Consider the following 25,468-nt stretch of genomic DNA (forward strand, 5'->3'; position numbering starts at 1 on the left):
TCACTGTAAAAAAAAGCTGAAATAATTTCCACACCTGGATGTGCAGTTTTCTCTGATAGTTTCTCTCTCCCCCCCTCCACCTCATCATTCCTGTTCTTCAAAAGGAACCTCCCCCCCCCTTTCCCACTCGCCTAAATGATTTTTTTCAGGGTGTCTACAAGTCCGGAAAGTCTGAAAATTTGAGATTTTTTAAGGGCGGTCCAGAAGTACCGAAAAAGTGCGGAAATTCCGCAAAAAGGTCCGGAATTTTTTTAATTTTTTGTCATTTCTGTCGCAATTTCAAATTTTTGAAAATTTTCGAATTTCGTCATTTGGAAGTACTGAAAAAGTACTGAATTTTTCTGTTAAGGTGGCACTGAATTTCTTGAGAATGTACTGAAAAAGTACTGTGAAAGTACTTATTTTTGACCAGCCTGTTTCAATAGACACCCTGCTTTTTCGTGATGAAGATATTCATCAGATCTTCTAGCTCTTTACTTCAAGGTAGAGGCTTTTAATAAGCGCATTCAACTTGTTATTCAGCCGTCGTTAGCCATTATAATGAACAGGGATGCCTAGCAGGATTCGATTGGATTTCCTGAATTTTAGTCATAACAACTGTTGTGTTGTCATAGGAACCATTCATGTATTTATCTCGTTGTCACGAGGGTTGTTTGGCTTTCACCTGGGAACTCATCGCCAGTCTGAAATCAACCGTGAGCGTAGCAGGCCGTGACTCATTCTTCAGTACAGGACTCTCGTCATAAAAAAATCATTTTTGTGAATGGTCTAGAATTACGATCCATCAGCTAAACGCGCGCTTTCATGCGCGAGCTATGATGATAAGGAACTGATTCGGTCCCATTGACATGGAGAAAAATATCACTTTCTTCAACTATCTGAACATTAATATCAGGCAACCAAGCAGCTTGAGACCCGCCGATGAGAAGTTAATCGACGAACAATTTCCACCGAATTCGAAAACCCTGAATTCGGACGGGGTTTCAAGTTTTCCCGCTTCTGCGTAAGTTCACACTCGGCTCATCACATTGGACGGTGCTGCCACGGGGTTTTGGCGGGAGAAATCGGCACTAGTGTGTTTCCGATTTCTCCTCCTCTCCTACGGTGGAATGCGGGAGTTCCCCCTCCACATTGGTAGCTTGTCAGAACTCGTCCCCATTTCTGTTCATTCGAGATCGAGTGACGCCGTGAATCGTTGAAACTAAAAGCGTAGTCTGAGAATCTTCACTGCTGCAACCTGAATTTTGCAAATCACGTATGATATCTCGATGCCATGCTTACGAAGTCAGGCACCGAACATAATATGATTATTACTAAGTGTCATATATCTAGTGTTTTACTGTATTTGTACTAGGCAGCGAGGGCACCCGTGGACATGGCCCTCAAAAGTGAAACCCAACTAACGCCAAATGGCGGATCAAATTCAGTCGAACCAGAAAGGTGGAGTAAATCAATACTACTTGCTCATTGATAATAAACTTTTGGTTAGGTCTTGAAACCGTAATTCTTAGCTTTACTGATAATTTTAGTACTCTCAATGCCCGGAGAAGTGTTAGATAACTCGGAACCGTACGGCAATGGTGATTGAAACCGCGATTCGGATACTCTCCGTAATACTTCCTCTTTTTCTAATCATAATTTTTTTATCTTTTTTTTTCTCTCTGCCCGTAATTTCGATCTCGGGTACGATTAAATTTCGGTGCTCATCCGAAGTTGCATGCCTTTGGTCCCCAGCCCGTGCTTGGCCTCTTTCCGAAACACGGAAAATCACCCGAGATGTGTTTCTTCTCTGTAACTTCCACGTCTGTCCCAATTATTTGTCTTTTTTTCCCCCGATGTTTATTTCGTCTCATGATGCAACGCTACGCACTTCGGCCGCGGACAATTTTCGCGAGAATTTCCGTCCCTTCGCGATGTCGTCAGGCGCGGCGCAATTCGATTTCTACGTAATTTCGTAATCATCTGCAGCGGGCAGCCATGTTGGATTCTAATTATATTCGTTCTTCGATCGGGCCGTCATGACGGCGGGGACCCACTATACGCGGGCTCGCCCTTCCTCAGCGCCCTACGTTGCCAAATTACTTATTTTTCCGAGAACCCATTGAGAATTTCGCGGAGGCCGAAATTCTGATATGTATATATAATTATATATATAATTTTCTAACCTTGAATGCCTTATCATTCAAGTACATAATGCGCGAGGCGCTGAAGTTGTCCCCCTAGGAAAATTAATCGAATAGTGCCTTCGGCATGGCAACACCGCATTGGCCTCCTTTTGTCAGAAACCTTCCGTTCGCTTTTTTCGTGAAAATGACGTTAGCGGGGCAGCAAGTGCTGTAATAACTCAGGTTTACCTCTCCGGTATTCAATAAGGTTTCTGTGCCCGTAGAATTATTTTCGATGCGGAGCAGGCTGGGAACTGGGCGAACCAGTTCCTTTGAAGCAGGTCTCCCCCCTCGCGACCGATTTCTGCCTCGTAATCCTCCTACTCCAACAGTCATTTTGAAACCAGTTGCCTCGCAGTCGAGAACTAAACGAATTCTCTCGTGCCCATAAGTGTCCCTGAAACTAGCCCTCGCGACGATTCCAGGAAAATTCACCATTGCCGTCCGACTTCGAAGTTTTCCCCACTTCTCAATGTGAAAATTGCAGATGGAAATGACCTATGGCCGGCCGAGACGAGAGGATTGAAAGGCAAAACCACTTATTTGATCTGAAAATGTCACCCAGATCGCCCGATCCCATTTCCCCCCTATTTGGTTATGGTTTTCATTTTGATTTCTTGCTATTTTCCGCATCATTCTATGCCCTCTCTCTATCTTCTGCTCTCTCATTTTCCTGTTTTTATATTTTTATTGAATGTACTTATACCCATTGCTCGTGTCATGTTTCGCATACCGTTCATCAAGACGTCATTTAAAATGCTCTTTTTTTCTTCCTTTTTTTCTGCGTCGGATGTCTCATTAACGTACTTACATGCTTCGGTGTGAGTTTGAATTTTAAAAATATTCTCGCATTTTTTGTCTCGTTACTCATACTCTGTGGGTTTGCACCGCCGTGCCAAGAAAAAACACCTTGCGAACTTTCGAATGTTGCCAGATTTACCCCTAAAATATTCATTTTTGAAAGATAGATGCGGATAATTTTTTTGAAATTTTCGGACGCCTCAGAGCGAGGTGCGAAAAAAATTATTGGAAAAATCGGAAGAAAAATTTTCAAGATACCTAGGAACTTCGTACCCTGTGTATGAAGATGTGGCAACGCTCCAAGGCTCATGTGACGCTCTTCCTTAACACGGCAGCACTGCACTACCGTGCTAAGGATTAACGCCGTATCTACTCTCAGACGTTGCCAAATTTCCTTTGCCGTCATTAGATTTTCCCGGAAAATTTCTGATTATTTTCCCTCCAAATTTCCGATAATTTTATTCGCAATTTCCTCGGAAGCGTTGAAAAATCTCACGGAAAAACATTCCTTATCCTCCTTCAAAAGTAAGTATTTTTGGGGGTAATTTTGGCAACATTCGAAAGTCCGTAGGGTGTTTTTCCTGCGAACGGCGGTGTAGCGTGTAGCTATCCACCACCCCCCTCTCTCGTGCACCAGCTTTCCCCCTACATTCCGAGGGAAGGAGGGGAGGGGTAGGCGAAGGGAACCCATTTCCGGAAAAGTTAGCGCGTGCCGCAAAGTCCCTCTCAAAGTTCGATCCGCGAGAAGGCGCTCGATAGTTCGAGATAATTTTAGCAATAATTTTCATAAGATAAGTTTAAAGCGGAGTGCGCGGCCACTTCAGGTGGTTGCGCTCATTGTTTCAAAACGAGGACTTTGACCCCGTGCAACCGTACACAGATGCGTGTCGAAGCGAGCACAATCTCTGGTGGCATAATGCAACGCTGCACATGGTTGCCAGTTCGGTATTCGGGTCCGTTTCGTGACCCCTGCTCGCCGTTGGTTTCCGTGTATCGCGGGGCTCATGATCCAGCGGTGGGTCACACGGGCGCTTTGTTTATTGATCGAGGAATTAAAACGTAGTAGTTTTGCGGCAAGGACGGCGTCTATGCTTGTGCGAGGCCGTGGAACCGAAAGCGCAGTCTTCGAGTCGGTTGGACTAAGGTGAAAGGGGGGGTGGGGTCGCTCCGACCGAAATCAGACTCGGGACTGAATAAACCGACAAAAACAGTGTGAGAATCGTGCATAAGCAGCCTGGAGTCTGAGTCTGCTGTGTCGAGGAATAACACCGTATGACCTTTACTACGTGGTGTCTAGTGCAGGGAAAAAGTGGGATGAAGAATGAACATTTTGAGGGAAAAGCAGGAAAAATCAAGGAATCTGTCGCAAAAACCGAAAATCTGGGACTGAATAAACGAACAAAAACAGTGTGAGAATCGTGCATAAGCAGCCTGTAGTCTTATAGTCCGCTGTGTTGAGGAGTAACACCGTATGACCTCTTTACTACATGGTGTCTAGTGCCGGGGAAAAGTGGGATTCATTGAGGAATGAACATTTTGAGGGAAAAGCAGGAAAAATCAAGGAATCTGTCGCGAAAACCGAGAATCTTTTCTTCTACCGCTTGGAAACCATTTAGTTTTAAAATGTTACTGAAATTTCCTGCAGCCTGTAGTTTTAGTCTGCTGTGTTGAGGAATAACACCGTATGACCTTTACTGCATGGTGTCTAGTACAGGGAAAAAGTGGGATTCATTGAAGAATGAACATTTTGAGGGAAAATCAGGAAAAATCAAGGAATCTGTCGCGAAAACCGAAAAATCTTTTCTTCTTCCGCTTGGAAACCGTTTAGTTTTCAAATGTTGCTGAAATTTCCTGCAGTCTGTAGTCTTAGTCTGCTGTGTTGAGGAAGAAGGCTGTATGAGCTTCTACTCATTGTGTCTAAGACCGGGTAAAACCGGGATTTATCAAATAATGAAAAATTCCAGGGAAAATCAGAAAAAATCAGGGAACCTGTTGCAGAAATCGAGAATCTTTTCATCTACCGCTTCGAAACGATTTCGTTTTCATATTTTGCTGAAATTTGAAGTGCCTATTTTTATTAAGATTCATCTCATTGCGCCCGAGCCGCTATCAAGTATTGTGGCCCATTGAATGAAATATTTGAATATTTAAATCATGATGTTAATACAGCAGCTTTCATTGACTAGGTAATGTTAACATCAGGAACGCTTTTGAAAATGAAACTTCGAATGTGCGACAAAAAGCCGGCTGAAAGATTAAAAAAAATTACAAATTCGATCATATTCATATCTGGAACAATTTTATCGTTTTTTATCGTAAAATAGGGAATCTCGGCAAAGTGGGAGAAAACTTTGATTCCTTATCGGAGAATAGGGTACTGAAAATCAGGGAAAAATCATGGAATGAGTATGATCAAGAATTCTAGACAACATGTTTTACACGTTGCCCTTTCTCCGAACTTGTAAAAAATAATGTGGGGTGGGGGTCGCCCCTGTACCTCCTTCAAAGAAGGCCCTGAGAGGGACGACGAGGCCCTCAAATTCGGATTTCTTTGGGCCTTGTCTTTTTTTCAAACGTCTATGAGAATTTAGCGAATTTGAATTTTTTGAAGGGGGCGGAGGTCCCCAACCTTTAGGTGTCAGTATTTTTGACACAGATGGGCAGATTTCAGATTTCTCTTAGTGTCGATGTAGATGAACTTCATCACGTATTATATAACAACCTAGGTCATATTTCCGAAATCTGAATAAAGCAGAGTCATCTATGGACTATCACTTGTCGAAAGCCGCTAAAATCATGGTTTTCGGCCAATAAGATGGTAGCAGGACGAACCGTGGGAAAAAATTCAAGTTTTCGTAGGTAGTTAGAGAGCCTATACTGCCGTTAAAGGAAAAACGCCGTATGAACATTCGAGAGTTGCCAAATTTCCATCGATAGAATGTTTATTTTTGAGGAGAATTTTGAATATTTTTCCTTAAAATTTTCCGAAGTTTTAGTTCAAATTACAAACCAAATTATCTGAGAAATTAGTAGACAAATATTCAAAAATTGTCCTGAAAACTAGTGATTTTCCTGGAGAAATTTGGCAACGCCTGAAGGCTCATACGGCGTTTTTCCTTAGCAGTGACAAACCCTCCAATCTGAACGAAGGCTTACGGTAACGGCCGCGGTTTCGAAAAAAGTGACCTGAGTTTGCGCGTCAGAACGTGCTGACGTGGTACAATTTTAAAATATTCGGATTTGCTCGCTGGTAAAGAGCTACGTCATTCCGGTAGGATTCTATTAGTAAGGTCATCAGGTAGGCGGCTCGTGGAAACGGGAAAGCTCCCCGCGGGTCCGAGCTTTCGGCCTTTCATCCAGAATAATGGTCGTCTAGGGAAACACACAGTGGAGGGAAACATTGCCGTGCTAAGGAAGAACGCCGTACGAGCCTTCAGACGTTGCCAAGTTTCCTTCGACAAAAACCGAATTTACTGGGAAAATTATGAATATTTCTTACCAAACATTTTAGACAATTTTGTACGCAATTTGACCTAAAATATCTGAAAATTTCCAAGGAAAATGTGCATGAATGTCGTCGAAAATGCATGTTTTATTAAGGGAAATGTGGCAACTCTCGAATGTTCATACGGCGTTCTTCCTTAGCACGGCAGTATAAGGAAGAACGCCGCATGAACATTCGAGCGTTGCCAAATCTCCCCGAATAAAACATGTATTTTTGAAGAAAGTTGTGCATATTTTTCCTTGAAATTCTCAGATATTTTAGATTAAATTGCGAACAAAATCGTTTGAAAAATTGGAAGGGAAATATTCGTAAGTTTACCAGGAAATTCGTGTTTTATCGAAGGAAATTTGGCAACGTTTGAAGGCTCATACGGCGTTCTTCCCTAGCACGGCAGAATAAGAAGGGAACTGCGGGCCCCTGTTTCATTGAACCTCGTCCGGTAGCCAATCGGGGGCGACCTTGCCCGATTAATAACATTGCGAAATGGTACTTTATCGATCGGAGGCTATTGATAAAGGGGCGATTATTAAGTTTCTGTAATCGCGAGAGGGTTAGAGTTTGGATAAGAAAAGTATGAATGTCCTGCTTCGAGAATGGAGAATTCGCACTCAGGAAAAAAAACATGATTGCTTCATCTGAGAGTGATAAATGGAGTTCGCAGTATTTTTCATACGTTTCTTCTGAAATGGTAAACTGCAGAAAGATGGATTTAAAAGTGAGAAAATGTGCCGCCTTGTGACGTCATCCGGCGGCAAACCCCCCCCCCCCCCTCCTTCAAAGTTTGAATAAGAAAAGTATGAATGTCCTGCTTCAAGAATGGAGAATTTGCACTTGTAAGAGAAAGAAAAGAAGAAAAAATGATTTCCTCATCTGAGAGTGATAAATGGAGCTCGCAGTATTTACGTTTCCTCTGAAATGGGAAACCATAGAAAGATGGATTTAAAAGTGAGGAAATTTCGCCGCCTTGTGACGTCATCGGGCGGCATTTCCCATTCAAGCTCTCGTATTTTGGCCATGGTGTCTAGTTTTTTTCAAAACCGGGATTCATCAGGGAATGAAAATTTACCGGGAAAATCAGGGAATCTGTTCCAGAAACCGGTAATCTTTTCTCCAACCACCAAAGGATCATTTCGTTTTCAAATTTGGCGGTCTAATCTGACGTGCGCCGAAAAAATGGCTGTAAGATTAATTAAAATCGATATTCATATCTAAAACTCTGGAAAATTATATTCTTTTTCCTAAGAAAATCCCGGGGCAGTGGGAGAAAACTTCGGTTTCTCATCAAGGAATGAGCTCCTGAAAATCAAGGAAAATCAGGGAAAAATCAGGGAATGAGCTTTGCCATGAAAACTAGACACCATGATTTTGGCAGATTAGGTTATTTTGTCGCGTTTCCACCAATTATCGTTCAATTTACAATCCGAGGATACCTATCCTTGTGCTCAGTTCTGTTAGTAGCTTAATTTAGAATGTGAAATTTATAAAACGGAGGACACTTGCAAATTCTCCATGGCTCTGCTCGGGGAAAAAAATGGAAATTCCGTTCTGTTGCGTAAAAATTGCTCCGCTTCAAAAAGAAAATGAATGTCTCGCTTCGAGAACTGCCCAACTAAGAAAAAACGCAAATTCCCGTTTTATCGCGTGAAAGTTGTTCCGCCTCTCCTTCACCTCAGAAAAAAAATGAGATCTCTGGTTTGAGAACTACCAGACTTAGAAAATTATAAAGAAATCCGTTTTATTGCAGAAAAATTGTTTTTAGGGTCGCACACATCCTTCATTTATTCAATTTTTTCTTATTTCTCCTCTCTTTATTTTAAATTGGAAAGATAGGCACCAAATATTCCTCGTTCTAAAAAGTGCCCAAATCGAAGGTTTAAAACAGCCTCATTAAACTAGCAGGATCAAAAATTGTAACCCTCCCTGGGGCTCTTTCTGGGAACTGAACTAACGCGCGCCAAAAATATTTTCCATTCATCGAACATTTTTGGCTGAATTCGGGTTTTTCTGTTTTCTGGAAAATATTCTTTTCCGGCAGTTAGGCACTTTTCACAACTAGCCGGTTTGGTTCAATTCAACTTTTCCCCCCTCAACGCAGTCAAAATAGTTTACGATTTTGCTGTCGAAAGGGTAAAGAACGCGGTAAATTTCTCGAATCTATCAAGTTACTCACCTCTCTGCCTTGCTGAGAAAAAACGTCGTATGAGCATTCGAAAGCTGCCAAGTTTTCTCGCAGAAAATATTTGTTTTCGAAAGAAAGTTATGAATATTTTTCATAAAAAATTTCAGACACTTCAGATCAAATTACGAACAATATTCTCTGAAAAATCGGAGGAAAAATATTCACAAATTATCTTCGAAAAGCAAAGAAATCTCGAGAAGGTGTCCGGCGGCAACAGTGCATTCCACCTCTCAATGTTAATAAAATATCAATGGTAGAAGACCATAGATTTTAACGGAAGCTCCTCCTGTAAAGATTTGGAGCTATAAATTCTAGCCTGGTTTAAAAACAATGTATGTGCCATAGGTTTCCCTATGTACATAAGTGTTTTTCTAGAAGACCCAGAATTTATAGTTCCAAATTGCAAAATGCAGTCCAATTGATCCTCATGACTATGCGAGGCTATGTCTACCCTGATAAATATTTTTTATCGAGAAAAAGGGTCGTCTAATGATGAAACGCAGATCGAACTTTTTGCCTGGACCAAAAAATCGAGGCTCGGAAAATTATTCTGCCGTGCAAGGGAAAAACGTCGTATGAGCCTTCATACGTTGTCATATTTCCTTCGATATAAACACGAATTTAATGGGAAAATTGGGAATGATTTTCTTCAAATTTTTCCGACAATTTTGTTCGCAATTTATTATAAAATATCTGAAAGTTGCGAGGAAAAATATTCATAACTCTCCCAAAAAATAAACATTTTATCGTGGGAAATTTAGCAACAAGAGAACGCTCATACGTTGTTTTTCTTCAGCACGGCAGTACTGGAGAGTGAACTTTCTCCTAACACACCCCTATGTGAGAATTAATACGGTGCATTTTTTTGAAACTAAAATGCATGCACATCTCGGTTCGTGTCAGCGTTAACGATTGGAATGTATCGAGTAAAATGCATTTCCAGAGGCCTGGAGGTCAGCAGGACTTTGATAAGCTCAAGCTCTAAGAAACTTTGAGTCACTTCCCTTTGAGACACGATATCAATGGCGTGGCGTGCTTTGCGACATGTCGATTGATCTACAATTTAAACCTATGGTAAAGGATCGATAAACAGGGTGTTTGCAACTAACACCTGAATAATCGAATTCTTTACCATAGTTCCAAATATGGGAAAATGTCGATAATAATCGATCATTCACGGAAAACGGAATGACGCTATTCCAAGGATATGTCGAGAATTGTGATGTAGGTATACCTACGTTTCATCATTAGACGACCCTTTTTCTCGATAAAAAATATTTATCAGGGTAGACATAGCCTCGCATAGTCATGACATGAGGATCAATTGGACGGACTGCATTTTGCAATTTGGAACTATAAATTCTGGGTCTTCTAGAAAAACACTTATGTACATAGGGAAACCTATGGCACATACATTGTTTTTAAACCAGGCTAGAATTTATAGTTCCAAATCTTTACAGGAGGAGCTTCCGTTAAAATCTATGGTTTTCTACCATTGATATTTTATTAACATTGAGAGGTGGAATGCACTGTAGCCGCCGGACACCTTCTCGAGATTTCTCTAAGTGGTTTTTGCGCTCATAGGAAAACAAAAAAACAAAAACAAAGCAGCAGAACTGTGGACATGTAGGGCCGATTCCTTAAGTGGTGTGTTTTGCTATGAATGAATTATCTTGAAGAACAGAGAAAGTCTGATCCACCATCGTGTTTAAGTGTAAGTGATCGCTGTAAGTTGCGATTCAATCGGAAAATTATCGCGACTTTATCAAAGTCGATTTATTGCAATATTATCGGATCAGAAACTGTGATTACATCGCATAAATGTGCAATATAATCACAATCTTATACGGTGATCTATCGCAATATTATCGAACGAAAAATCGTGATAAATTGGAAGAAAATTTCACGAATTTATAGAGGTTGATTGAGGATAGATATCAAGATCGAGGATAATTGTTCAGATGTTGATGATCTTAGCGATTTTATCGCTGAAAAATCGTAAAAAAATTGCAACTTCATTTTCAACCGTCGCGATTTATCCGTTGAGAAATATACTACTTGGGCGAACTTTCGGTTTGTTGATCTGAGCCATCGGTTCACTAGGGCTGAGGCCTTTGAATCGAAAAGTGCTACAAAATAAACATATTGGATATAGAGCCCTGACTCTTGAAAACATTGACAAGAAAAAGGACGCTTTATTCAAGCAGATTCAAGCTTAAATCAAAAGGAAATCCGCTCAAATTAAGAGGCTCGGTTCTTGATCTAAGCTTAAATCTGATTGAATCAAGAGTATTTTTTCTTGTCGATGTTTTTAGAGTCTGGACTCTAGATCCAATGTGTTTTTTTTCCAGTGTAATATGAACAGACGTTGGTTCATGTAACCAAGGTTTTGCCTCATCTCTACTACGCGGAGAAACTGAAAGCTTGTTTTTCGCGAGACAGCCGTTCTGACGTCAAACTTTGTAGGTAATGCGTCGGATTGCGTCCATTTTCTTTTTTTTTTTCAAAAAAAAAATTTTGAACGCGCATCTATTTTTTTTTTAGATAGGACGCAACCCCTAACAGCATGCATATTCAGTGCGTGTGTTCAATAGTGCATGTTAAAGCTCAAATTAACTTTAATCTATAGTAAAGGCCGGAATTCTACAAAACGCGTTTCAATGAAAAAGAATTCCTGCAGTTCCTATGACACGTGTTTTGCCCAGTGGCGTGGCGTGCTTGCGATATATCGATTGATCTGCCATATAAACCTATGGAAAAGGATCGATAAACAGGGCGTTCTCAACGAATACCTTAATAATCGATTCTTCACCATGGCTCCAAATGGGGAAATATCGATACTTAATCGATCATTCACGCCACGCCACTGGTTACGCCAAAAGCTTCCGTGGGCTATACTGCCGTGCTAAGGAAGAACGCCGTATGAACATTCGAGAGTTGCCAAATTTCCACCGATAAAATGTTTATTTTTTAGGAAAGTTATGATTATTTCTCCTTGAAATTTTCAGATCTTTTAGATTGAATTGCGAACAAAATCGTCTGAAATTTTCGAGGAAAAATATTCACCATTTTCACACTGAATTTGTTTTGTATTGAAGGAGACATGGCAACATCTGGAGGCTTATACGGCGTTTTTCCTTAGCACGGCAGTATAACCGCCGGGTTTGTGCGAAAGAAGTCCTCTAATGAAGCATGGTGTGTAGGATTCGTGATTTTTTTTTTTCATTTGCCTTTTATTCCGGATCCAACGGAAAAATTCCGCGATGAAAACCCAGGATTTCCTCTTGTTTTCCTCTAGATTCTCTTGGCAAGGCTTTTCCGTAGTTTGAAAGACAAAAACACCTTTTCTATCTTTTGTCTAATTCTATAAAGCAAAGTTAACACGGACTTTGGTTCATAAAACTAATTAGATCGTGAGGCGGAGGGATAAGAAATTCTCGGTTTTTTGGCACCAATATTAATTGCAGAGCTCCCTAATTTTTCCAGATATTTTTTAGTCCCAGATGAATCCTGGTACTTTTCGGGTTTTTCACGGAAAATCCGATGACGAATGAATGATGTGAATATGGCAAAACCCCATTTATTAAGACGGAAAATCGGAAATCGACGGAAACGTCCAGCCGCGAACTATGAAAGCATCAAATCCTAAAAATGCCTTCAAAAGTCGGGATACTTCACGCACATCCGCGGAGTTAAAATATTTGTATCGCCCGAAGAAATGGAATATCTTACAGCAGCAGGAGCTTTCCAACCGCGGATAATAAAAACATCAAACATAAAAATTCCTTCACAAGTCGGTATACTTCACGCACAGCGGCGGAGTTGAAGTATTTTTATCGCCCGGAGAATTGAAATATCGTGCAGTTGCCGGAGCTGCGCGTGACTTTCCAACCGCGAATAATGAAAACATTGAATTACGAAAATGCCTTCAAAAGTCGAGATACTTCACGCTTATCCGCGGAATTCAGATATTTGTATCACCTGAAAAATTGAAATATCCCAAGTTTAATGAACCTCAGCCTTAATTTTCGCAAAAGTCCGCAAAAATGTCGCCGAAATTCCCCGTTCCCCCAAAAAATTTCACGAAAATTTGGAGTCCCTAAAATTTTTGCCCAGAGTTGTCAAGTCCTTAAGAAAACGACTTTGACGTCATTACGGACGGCCCTTTATGTTTAATCATTTTCGCAGAACGCGAGATTGAGCACTTTTTTCTACCGCAAAAGGAGCCCTACATCCTCTAACGTCATGCAAGGAAACAAAAGTTAAAACGAGATGCGTACGAAATAATTACAGCTCATTCACTCAGCAAGTTGTTGTTCCATTATCATGTATCTTGCTAGAATTTTTATTCAATTGTCCTGTCTCCAGTGCCCTTTTCGCAAAAGGCCCCCTTTCATTCCCCTTTTTCTATTGCTTTTATGAAATTACGATATTTTTTGAGGCGCGCTCAGTAACGTCATCCAATGACGCGCAAAATGGCCGCCAAATCCTGAGTGGCCACCACCGCCTCTCGATTTTTTCTGCAAAATCGATTCTTGGCTTTTTACTTTCTCCGAAAGGTGTCTCGATGACAGGTAGAATGACGCATTGTTGGGTTGAAAATGGGTTGCAGTGGCGCAGGAGCCCGGAGAGTGACGTCAGAGCCGAGTGGAAACTCGAGGAAAACCGGGGAAAATACTAAAATAGATTACTAGACAGAGCAAGAATAATTACGGAAGAATTTGATCTGTTTCTATTGTCACATCGCCAAAGCACTCCAAACAATCATGATTTATCGGGAATTCGCGATATCAATCCACACACGCGCGAGAAATTAGCGCTACAGTTTACATTCGAATCAGCCAAACAAAGTTTTCGCGGGCGGAAAAAAACGAAAATCAACAAAGGTAATCAAGCAAATAGGCCATCCAGAGCGGATTTATACGTTCGGAGCATTAACCGAGTTCAAGATGAGCCAAATCTTTCCTCCGTTTATGATGTTCCCACGGTCAGCGGGGGGGGGGGGGGGGGGGGCGGGCGGCATAGGGGGTGTTGCTAGGGGGTCCCGGGGGGGGGGGCTAGCCCCCTAAAAGGTGGCGCCCACCTTAGATCTTCTGAGATAAATCGGCACCTTCCGGTCAAAGTACCGCAAGCGCCATGCGGCGTTTCAAAATGTACGTCGCCATTTTATTTTTTTACTGAGAAATTGCTGGTTGAATCTGTTTGAAAATTTCACTTAATTTTATCGGCAGCACAAAGAAAATTCAGTGAAATTTTCGGACAGCTTCGTTGAATACTTTCTCTGTAAAAAATAAAATGGGAGCGGAAATTTTGAAACGTTGCATGGCGCTTGTGATACTTTGACCGGAAGGTGACGGAATGGACGCTTAACCCCCCTCCCCCTTCTTTAACAATGTCTTAATTTACACTATTAGGGTCAAGGGGTCGTCTAGGGGCTCTATAGACCTACCTCCGGACCTGATGAGCTATAACAAATTCACCCCCCGACATTTCCTGCGATTTTTATGATAAGTTTTGCCTTCGGACAGGCCCTCCCCCTCCCGACTTTTCGCCCCATTGTTCCTAAAGGGAAATTTGGTGGGCGCAGACCTCTTCCTTTAAAGGACGCAGGCAGAAGGGCTCTGATTTTGCCCCCGAAAGCGTGAAAAGAAAGTAGGAAGAAAACGTCCCCAATCCCCCCTCCAGCCCCTAAACAAAATCCTGGCTCCCCTCCCAGTGAATAGAGTTAGACTGCGCCACTGCTCCCGGTGCTTGCAAACATTTTGGGAGATCGGGCACATTTTTAGCCGAAAAATCCGAAAAAGTTAATGAGGTCTTTAATCAAATTGCGTTTTAGCCCGGTGAAAATGTATTTTTTACCCTAAATTTTGCTCTCGTTAGGCTTGATGTTCTCATTTAATTTCGGAGAATATGAGTTGGGAAGTCAGCGCAGGCAGCAATGCACCCCCTCCATCCATCCCGCACTTTTGTTCGTAGTATTTTTAGCTGCTGCCGTAGCAGACACAACTCCATCGTGGTGGTGGTGTGAATTGTGATGTATCGATTGTTCTGCCATTTAAACCTATGGTTAAGAATCGATTACTAAGGTGTTCGCTGCGAGCACCCTGTTTATCGATCCTTTTCTACAGATTCAAATGGCAGAACAATCGATATATCGCAAAGCACGCCACGCCACTGCCACCGTGATAATGATTTAATTTGCTCTCGAAGTCTTCGGCATCGTGATTCGAGGGCTCCAGAGAATGCGGATCATTAGGAAATTAAGCTCTGTGACACGTATTTTTTCATCAAAATTTCACGTACAACACGATCCAAACGTCTCGAATTTCCAAATTTGACTAATTAATGAGAAATCAGCGTACTCCAGCTCGAACTGCCCGCTTGCAAAAAAACACTCTACTAATATCAAATCGGCCGATTCACTCAGTGTTTGTCATTATGAATCATAATTTTCCCAGTGTGCTGAATTTCCTTGAATAGTCTGAAAGTACCATGTAACTGAGTAGACAACATTTTTTTTTCTTTTTTGCGAGACCCAACGTCGTCAGAGATCACGCCGAAAGAATGAATTTTCAATGGCCGATTTGACCGCTGTTGATGCATGTACTTAATGGCCGATTTGTCTGCTGTTGATGCATGTACTTAATGGTCACGAAATCACTTTTTCGAAGTGTCAGACAGCTCGTCGCTCCTCTGACGTAAGGGCGTATCTAGATTTTTGCATGAGCCTTAGAAAGCATAGAGTTATACGGAGCACAGGGGTCACGTAGAAATCAAGTTACGCCCTTACGTCAGAGGAGTGACGAGCTGACAGCTGAAAAGTGAAAACTTTAACTTGTCTTGGTTTAATGGATTATTTTTTTTAAGCCAAAGCTTAAAGTACAGCTTAGAGGCCGTCCATAAATTACGTCAACTAAGTAGGAGGGAGGTGAGGGAAGGGTCAAGCCAAGGTTGACGTAAGCTTTTCTGAAGGCAAAAAGGCTGAATATGCTTGCTTGAAATTTGACTATATCTACTAATTTTTATCGATTTTCTGCGGTTTCTCCCCAAAAGGGGGAAACACCACAACATATATTTAATACTCAGGACAAAATTAATCGTGTTTTTAACGCTATAGGCTGAATCTACTGATTTTTATCAATTTTCTGTGTTTTCCCTCGAAAAAAGGGGGAGGATACACGCTAAGGATGACGAAATTTTATGGGGGCGGGGGTCTACAAGTGGATGACGGTGGGATGTGGTGAGGAAGAGAGGGGTCAAAAAATTGAAAAAAATAATGGGCGTCGTAATTTATGGACGGCCCCTTAACACCAGTGTGATTATCCCTGAAAATTACGAAAATACATAGTAGTTCTCTCATAGTAGTTACTTTTATGATGTAGGTAACTATAATAATTTTTGTACGGACATGTTAATGTGAAATAGGCAAATTATAAAATTCTGATGAGAGAACTTTACGTGAAATATTTTCCTCAATTCTAGTCAATTATTCAAAATGTTAAAATTTTGGGGCAGTTTCCCCTTCAACCTCACAATATTAAATTTTCACATATTCATATTACTCATTCGGGTCATATTTTAGAAATAACTTTTACTGGCAGTAAAATGTCAGTTTTGTCACAAAATGGACTTGTGCATTTCTGATCCTTTACGTGTACTTCACAGATCAGTTGAATTCGGTTTTTTTTTTTAAACGTTTTCTGCTTGGAATTTTGACGAGGAAACATATCTTGCGGTTTGCTTTGACTATTACCCCGTCCAGTTGGCTATCGCATCGGCGCGCGGAGAAACAGTAGAGGAAGGGGATTTCATTGCCACCTTCAAACGTTCTTTTCCGGACGAAGAAACGTAACCACACTCCTAGGTTGCAAAATTTCCACTCATAAATTGGACTTTTTCAAGGAAACTGTCGAGTTTTTCAAATTGAAATTTTCACCCATTTTTGTATCGGTTACGCTCGAAAATCACCACAATTTTGGGTTGAAATCGCTCGGCTATACTCCAGTAAAAAATCGAATCACCGGAGCCAATTTTGCAACCTCGGAATGGAGTTACGTTCCTTCATCTAAGGAACGACAATTTAATGCTCTCGCGTCACTATTAAGTGTCGCACAGTGAATTGAGTCAATTAGAGAAGAAATCGGACATGAAATTTTTGACTAAAACTGCAAATTTTGACGTTCATTTCGTTACATTTTAAATTTCAAGTGGTTTAACTGGAAGAAAATTTGACGTGGAAACCAATGAAACCACTTTTAGAACCTCAAAATTTTGCATAAATGGAGTTATAAGCTTTTAAAGTTTCCAAATTTTGTCCGACCTCACCTATCGACTCGATCCACTGTCCGCCGCTTCATTTCCAGCTCTCAAAATAGGCTTTAACCACGTTGATTGCACTCGCATAGCCGCAAAATTTAACAACACGGAGTGAAAGTTACATAAAAGCTCTTGATGAAGCACTTCTTGATTTTTGGTGGCGTCGGAGTGGTTGTTAAGCCAATGAAGACGCTCAATACTGATAAGTGTTATCTCTTTATCGGAGGCGCACAGCTCAAATTACGTGCCGACCCCGATCGCGCAATTCGGAGGGTTAAGGCGAACCCGCGACGAAATCGGAACATCTAAATCGGACCACCACCACTCTCCCCCTGATAAGGATCTAATGCAGGGTGGCATTAAACGTAAAAAAAAGGAAGGATTGAAATTTTCAGTGAAATATTTCATGAAATTTCACGAGGCTGTGAAATATTTCAGATTTTTCAGGGGCTGCACTGGTAAAAAAAACTTCTTGGTTCAAGAGTGCAGTTTCTTGTCGCCGGATTTAAAAGTCTGGACTATTGTTTCAAGCGGATTTTGAATTGAATCAATGCAAAATCCGCTTGAAACAAGAGTTCAAGACTCTTAAATCCGGCGACAAGAAACTGCACTCTTAAGTCAATGCACCGCGGCATTGGTCCAAGAGGTTTTTTTACCAGTGATCCGCAGACACCCAAAAATAGAAGAAAGTCACAATTTTTACATTTTGCGTAACATGAAAAGGAACCAGTATATTTCAGTATCTTTCATTATTTTCTGAAATATCATGAAATGTTTCTCGTGAAAGTTCATGAAATATTTCATGTGAAATTTAAAGATTTTTAATGCTCCATGAAACTTTGCCTTCCTGGCCTAACGGGGGCTCCTTTCATCCCTGATGCTCGATTCAACTTTCCACTCATGTAGAACTCGATTACAGTGAGGTTTGAAAAATGCCCCCGTCAATTCTGTCTTTTTTAATGATCCGTCAAAAAACCCATTTCAAGGCCGAACGCAGGAAAAAGCGGCATCGTGCCGTCGTTTTTTCTGTGACTTTCCACTCGTGATACTCAGATTTTCCTGATTTTTTCGCCGGACTGAAAGTAGTTCCAAGTAAATCGGAGTATTGAGATGGGGACGGTTTATGACCAAATTATCGCATTCCATTAGTCTAATTGAAGGGTCTTTCGCGTTTGGATACTTTCAGCTTTAATTCAGGTTTTAAAAACAAGATTTTTTCGGGAAAAAAACTGAAATGTGCTCTTATTTGTATTTGATCCATTTTAACTAAAAATTTAGAATGAACCCGGTATTTGAGCAAATATTGTTTGATAAATTAATATTTGCTCACTCCAGCTATGGATTCACCTTCAGCCCCGAGCTCTAAGTACTTTCACCTCTCAAAATGTGTAACTGATTTTCGATTTGTATGGAAAGTCGCGGAAAAATTTCCCTGTGACGTCCAGTGGCAAGGCACGAATGATCGATTATCGATATTTCCCTATTTGAAGCTATGGTGAAGAATCAATTAATAAGGTGATCGTCACGAACACCCTGTTTATCGATCCTTTTCCATAGGTTTAAATGACAGATCAATCGATACATCGCAAAGCACGTCACGCCACTGATGACGTCTATGGCGGACAATTTGCGTCCGTTTTAGGATTCTATATCTATTTTCATTACGCGGATCGAAAATGCAATTCTCAGTTTTACTTTTTTTTGAACTGCTTGCGTAAAAACTCAAAAAAAAAGTTCATCAGCGCTAAGGTGTACGTCATTCTTTAACACTAAACGAACCATCAAACATTATCATTTAATCATCACTAATTTTATGTCCGCCCAAATTATAGTCCTCTCATATCTAGGTTGCCACAGTCATGAAAAAAACCCGGATATTATCAGGGAATTCTACATGTTCCTACATGATCATTCCACGGAAAACCGAAAACAGTCAGAAAAAGTAACAAAAAATCAGGGGAAAATGGTTAGAGCACCTTTATTTGCTTCCCAGAAAGTGTTTGATATTCAAACAAAAAATATTGCGTGAAAACAAAACTATGCATTTTTAAATATCCTGTTTATTCTCAAATTTAAGGGAATTTTACTGAAATTTGTCGGAGTAATCAGGGAATTTCATTCTCTAATCCCTGCGGCAACACTGCACATCGTGTCGCAATTTTCCAATTTTTCGCCCGCTTCGATCGAACCGTGATCATACACTGAAAAAGTAAGTTCAATCTTATGAACCGAACGTTCGGTATGTTCCATGTCGATCGAAGCCCTCGGTTCGTCAAATCGAACTTTCTGTTCGCCAATACAAACTTTCAATTCATCAAATTGACCCCGCTGCTCGTCAAATCGAACGAATGTGAAATCGAACTTTTGGATCGAACCAAACTGAAAACAAGCTTGATCGCTCGAATTCGGTTCGACTTCCTACGACCTACGGACCGAAAGTTCGGTTTGGCGAATCGAATATATCGATGGATGTGCGGAGCACAAAATGGATGTATTTCTATCAAACAGAACTAAGTGCATTATGACCCGAGCCCTGTTGTGCACATATTCTCATGGATCTCAGGGCTCATGTCTTAATGCACATATTTCCGTTTGATAGAAATACGTCCAAATGGACAGCGTTAAGCAGAAAAGAACCAATCCACATCAGCTATTGCCTAATTTAATTTTTTACATGAAAACGGTCGTGCGGATGTTTGTACAACTTTCAGTAAATTTTCTGCGTAGTGCGAAGCAAATTCCTTACAATTTTCAAAGGAATCCGCACAAACGTTCTCTCGTAATAAATTAAATTGCCCAGTTAAAAGTAGCAATAGTTGATGTGGCTTTGGTTCCTTTCTGCCTAACGCGGTCCAAATGTTCCGGCTCTTACGATAGGAATTTTTGTGTGTTTTTCTGGTTGTATGAAATCTACGATCTTTCGTGAAAGCTTTTCTGTAAGCTTGAAGGATGATTGTCGAGTGAAAAGTATTTTAGCGAAACCGTAAAATCTACGCCCGGGCGTGTTGACATTTTTGAAATACGGTCAGGTCCATTCCAAAAGATTTACGGGCTCATAGATGTGACGTCACAAGCGGACATCTGGGCAACTGAATTCGGTTACTATACCTTTATACAACGACAGAAATTTTCATGCCTTGAATTTGATTTCGCTTCACAAATCATTGAACGAAACAAGTTGAAGCGCGAACATCTGTGGAAAACATGATGTACATGTATGTACTCACGTGCGCAACATGTGCCGCGGAAGGTCAGTCAACATTTCCCTTGGAAATTTTCCGAGAAAACGTTCATGGCTCTTTAAAGCAATTTAATGTAACGTGGCAGTTCGATTAAGTCAATTTATTTAATAAACAACTCTTTGAATTTCTTTTTTCCTGTTGGTTTAATGACTTATATTCCTGTGGGGCATACAGCTAACAGTAGACCAGGGTGTCTATAAGTCCGGAAATAGTATTGATTTTTTAAGGGCAGTCCGGAAGTACTGAAAAAGTGCGGAAATTCCGCAAAAAGGTCCGGATTTGTTTTAAATTGTGTGTCATTTTTGTCGCAATTTCAAATTTTTGAAATTTCTCTAATTTCGTCAAATGGAGATACTGAAAAAGTAAGGAATTTTTCTGTTGGAGGAGGCACTGAATTTCTCGAGAATGTACTGAAAAAGTACTGTAAAATTACTTATTTTTGACCAGCCCGTTTTAGTAGACACTCGGTAGACGAATTGAAATGATTTAGAGGTGTTTATGTGATAGATGTAGTATGATTTAGATTGGAGGGAGAGACAGGGGGAGGGGGGGTTGGAGAGAGGAAAGGAGATTCGGGGAAATGTCAGAGGAGCTAAAATATCGCCATCTTCAATCTTCGAAAATTGTGGTACAGAATCTAAAAATTACTCTATTTTACCTTTTGAACGTTAATAATTTATTTTTTCGCTTATAAAGCCCCAATCTCAGGCGAAGCTATGTTTTGTTCATCATGACCTTAGGGTAATGCAGCATCACGTCCTTGATATTGGACTCCATGCTCAGCTATATGATATTCGGTTGCTCATCACGTCCAAGATCTTGGACTCCATGCTCACTTTAATTAGGGATATTTTTTTCGAAAAATCGGTGTGAGCATAGCGTCCAAAATTGTGGGACGCAGGTATTCTCCGACAATATAGGAGCATGGGGTCCAAATATTTATTAAGACAATTTTGGTGAAATAAAGACGAAAAAATGTGTTCTCGAAAAAAATTGTGTATTGCTTAGGTTGGGTTAGGTAAGGTTAGGTAAGGTTAGGTTAGGTGAGGTTAGGTTAGTTCAGGTTAGATTAGATAAGTGAAGTAGACGATTTTCTATCATGATGAACTTTAAAACTAAGGGAAGTCTACTTGCTTTTGGACTCCATGCTCAAGCAAAGAAGTGAGACGTTTAGCGATGAGTATGGAGTCCCAAGATCTTGGACGAGATGAGCAGGTAAGTATATCAAGGATGAGCATGGAGTCCAATATCTTGGACGCGATGCTACATAATCGACCTTAGGCCTACAATACCGACACATGTTCATAGCATGGAGCTGTTGGGTTTATTTTTAGAAATCCATGTTTATTAATTGTCACGGTGGCTTGACGCAGTTACCACGCGCGCGCTTCCAGAGAGAAAAATTATTTTTCAATCAGTCTCCAAGTGATTGTTGTCCTATTGCGCTGCTGGTGGTTGAATTTCGCCCGAAAATTGGGAACCTCGCGCTAAATGCGTCACGATTCTTTTTGAATCTCTCTGTGACGTATTTTTCTGTTTCGAAACTCACCATTTTGTTCGCATACGATTTCAATCCTGGAAATTCGAGTAAACAAGTGTGTTTTTTTTTTTTTTTTTTTTTTTTTTTTTTTTTTTTTTTTTAAAGAGTGGGGAAGCTGGGGCCATATTATACCTCTATGGAACTCGTTTTTTTGTTTGTTTGTTCTTTTTTTTAAATATATAACAAAATGGAACGGTGTTTCCCAAATTAATTATGCATTGAAAGTCTCGAACTTTAGCCCCTTCTAATTTTAAATGTATGTTTAGTCCCACCGAGTTGTTAAAAAAAAAACTCGAGGTCGCGTCATGTTTGTCATCCATTGTTATTTACTCGTTTAAATCGACTATTTGCATCAGTTCAACTGGATTCCAAGTTAAATCTATTTTTTCAGTATTTTAATAATTTTAGTTCCGTGTAAAATGCCCATTCATGCTCGCAATGCTGCCATTTCGTGGGGGAAAATAAAAACAAATAGATTCCTATTAACATAACTATATTTCAGCTCTGAGTCACGAAAGCAACAGATAACCATTCCTGAAATTGAAGGCGGAATGGCATGTGTACCATCCCCATTCACATGACTTCTGTCTACTTTTTCCGGCAAAAATATGACTGATGAGCCTTTCAGATTTTACTTGCTTCTCATCGGCAACATAACCAGATTTTTAGTAGATATGACCCTGGTTTTCAAAACTCAAAAATTGTAATACCTCAAAGAAGTGGGGGAAAATGCAGATTTGGCCGCTAAACAGGGTTGCCACAGTCAGGGAAAACCGGAAATGTCAGAGAAAATGACGAAAATGTCAGGGGAAATTTGTCAAATCACCTTCATTTGCTCTCTAGAATGGGTTCGAGATTTTGAACAAGAAATTTTGCCCGAAAACAATTTTCATTTATTTTTTCTTAACCATCCGTCTTATCTTCAATTGTCACGGAATTTCACCAAAATGTGTCAGGGAATTTCATTTTCTAAATTCTATGGCAACCCAGGTTTTCCAGACCTTCGAAAAGTCCAACATTTTGTCGTGAAATCGCGCATTTTCTCGCTAGGGAAATCGGAAAGCTAGGTTGAAGGCATGGACGCTAGATTTCGAGATGAAAACCGAAGTTTTTGAAACTTTTTGCCACCCTGTCACACGGACGGCAGAGATTGATCTCTAAGTGAGGTTACGCTCTTGCGTCAGTGGAGGGACGATCTAGGGGCCAAAAAATTAATACCATCGATTCGTGCCCTCGGAGTTGTAGGTTCCGACGCAAATGTTTGTGCGTAGCTCTCGAATCGTGCGTCGGTAGTTGGATAAGGTTCTTTTTAAAACATAATGATAGAACCAGTCTAAAAAAGGCTCTTTTGTCGTCAACCTCCTCGTTCCTGGCGAAAGTCCGCACGATTGCTTTTAGCTCTCTGAATGAGTCGCGTGAAAACAGGAAAAAGGGTATAAAGTGACGCAAATCGACCTCATGCATGCGATGCCCGCCGCACAGTGGTGCCAGTTGAAAGTTGGCACCACTGTTTTTCTTCCATTTAAATGTATGTAAAATAATCGATTCTTGGTGAGGCAGCATGTCTCGCCCAATATCGATATTTTCAATTGATTTAAATGAAGGAAAAACAGTTTTGCCGACTTGAAAAATCGCCACCGGGAGCGAGGTTATGGGATAGGCCGGACTTGAGAGGAAGCTTTGTAAGGAGTTGTTGTTGTTGTTGTTGTTGTTTTTTTTTTTTTTTTTTTTTTTTTTTTTTTTTTTTTTTTAAGTAAAACGTAACTTTAAAAGCACTGGGAAAAAAAAACACATTGGATCTAGAGTCCAGACTTTTGAAAGCATCGACAAGAAAAAATATTCTTGATTCAATCGGATTTTTGCTTGAATCAAAACGAAATCCGCTTAAATTAAGAGACTTGGTTCTTGATTTAAGCTAGATTCTGATCGAATCAAGAGTACTTTTTCTTGTCGATGTTTTTAAGAGTCTGGACTCTAGATCCAATGTGTTTTTTTTTCCAGTGAGAGGTAAAAGAGAAAGAGCGACGTTAAAATATGCATAACTTTCTTCCAAAGTAACTTTTATATAAGGTGAAATATGGCTGCTTTCGAGTGTTCTTGCGGCATTTTTCCATGGCACGCCAGCATTGGCGTTAACCGAAAAATCGAAAACAGCGTTGGTGCCCTTTGCGCGGAAAAATGTCTGAACTTATAGGAGGCCGAAAATTCCCCTGAACGAATTTGATCATCTTGCTATCAAATCTCCTTCCAAAAACAGAGAATATCTAGGTGAACTTTTTATCACATGAAAACATGAGGTGGGTGATAACGTTAACTCCGAAACCCGTGTTGATAACAGCCGTCTGCCATTTTTTTTTTGTTTGTTTACCTACACCCGTTTTACCGAAAATCCATTTTTTATCAGAGGGAATTCGGCAACGCTCGAAGGCTCGTACGGCGTTTTTCCTCTGCGCGGGAAAAGTACACTCCCGTGAAGGACATCTGGACTTCATTTTTCAATTGAATCGTGCCGTGCGAAAACCGCCTATGTCCGTTTTTCAGCTTTCAGTATTTTTATGTTGCTAATACTTTTCAGAAGTTGATACAATCGTGAAAGTGGTGCCAATACTTGTTTTGGAACGAGGATGATCCAAAGCAGGGTATCTACCGGTCCCCAAAAGTCCGCAATGCCCTCGATTATTCCCGAATTTGGAAGGGTGTCCGGTGTCCCCGATATCCCCGAAAGTCCCCAATTTTCTTGTTCAGGTCCCCACCGGCATTTTCATATTGTCCCTCCAGCCGCGGCAACGCGGTATAACTAGGAAAGAAAAACTGAAGTGTCGCTTGGTTTTTCGTATGTTTCCATCGGCTCAACATGACTTGTAGAATTAGTCGTGTGAAATGCGCATTTTAACGCTCTAACTAGCTCCCTTTCTCTTACTATTTCGGGAAAAAAGTCCCCGATTTTCTTGGGGGGGGGGGGGGGACCACCCCTAAAAGTCCCCGAAAGTCCTCAATTTTGGTTGTTTTATAATTTGTAGACACCCTGTAATACTTTTCAAGAGTTGATACAATCGTGAAAGTGGTGTCAACACTTATTTTGGGATTAGGATAACCCTAAGTCGAAAAATGGACATTAGCTGTTTCGCACGTCCGATTTTAGGAACTACGATTTCTTATTCAGTTCAGAAACAATGTATATTCCATTAGTTTCCCTACGCACATCAGTGTTTTTACGAATGAGCCAGCATTTTAGTTCCTACTCAAAACATGCGGTCCAAATGGGCCTTCGCCGTCGCATACAATTTTCCGGCTACGCTCATGACTCTTGACTCCGTTGGCTTTCAAATGCCTCGTAAAAAAGAAAATCGAACGGTGCGACTATTTTTAACCACATCCTACGAGTATGTCCCGTGGATTAATTCCCCGTAGGCATTGGTTTGACGTAAGAAAAATTTGCATATTTTATTTTCGTCTCCTTGACTAGGCCGCTGTATTCATCCTGTCTAGATGAACCTTAACAGGCTTTTCAAAATGACGCACATTGCAGTCAATCCTGTCTCGTCCCACCTTGTCAAGTCCTCTCCTCTCAGCCAGTTTTTCTCTCTCTGTCGCTAAGAGGTCAATACGAGGAAAATTCTTTTGCTTGTAGCCTCAAAGTCCTCCTCCCAGTTTGCCCGCATGCTATTCTGAATTTAGAATAAAATTCTAAAATCCTTCTTCGCTCATAACAATGTATAA

The 25,468-nt window shown here is 40.6% G+C and overlaps 1 protein-coding gene across 2 annotated transcripts in view; it reads left to right on the plus strand.

Moving 5' to 3' along the window:
- Positions 1–1,148: 1,148 nt before the first annotated feature.
- Positions 1,149–25,468, plus strand: part of su(sable) (suppressor of sable) — a gene marked incomplete at its 3' end in the record, with an annotated part of 56,237 nt that continues 31,917 nt past the window's right edge. Inside the window, 1 exon segment of one of the 2 annotated variants that reach the window (XM_019046459.2) lies at positions 1,149–1,440. In XM_019046459.2, the coding sequence (XP_018902004.2) occupies positions 1,376–1,440 (65 nt within the window). 2 annotated transcript variants of the gene reach the window in all.

The sequence above is a fragment of the Bemisia tabaci genome, chromosome 10, assembly GCF_918797505.1.
Source record: "Bemisia tabaci chromosome 10, PGI_BMITA_v3".
Lineage (NCBI taxonomy): Eukaryota > Metazoa > Arthropoda > Insecta > Hemiptera > Aleyrodidae > Bemisia > Bemisia tabaci.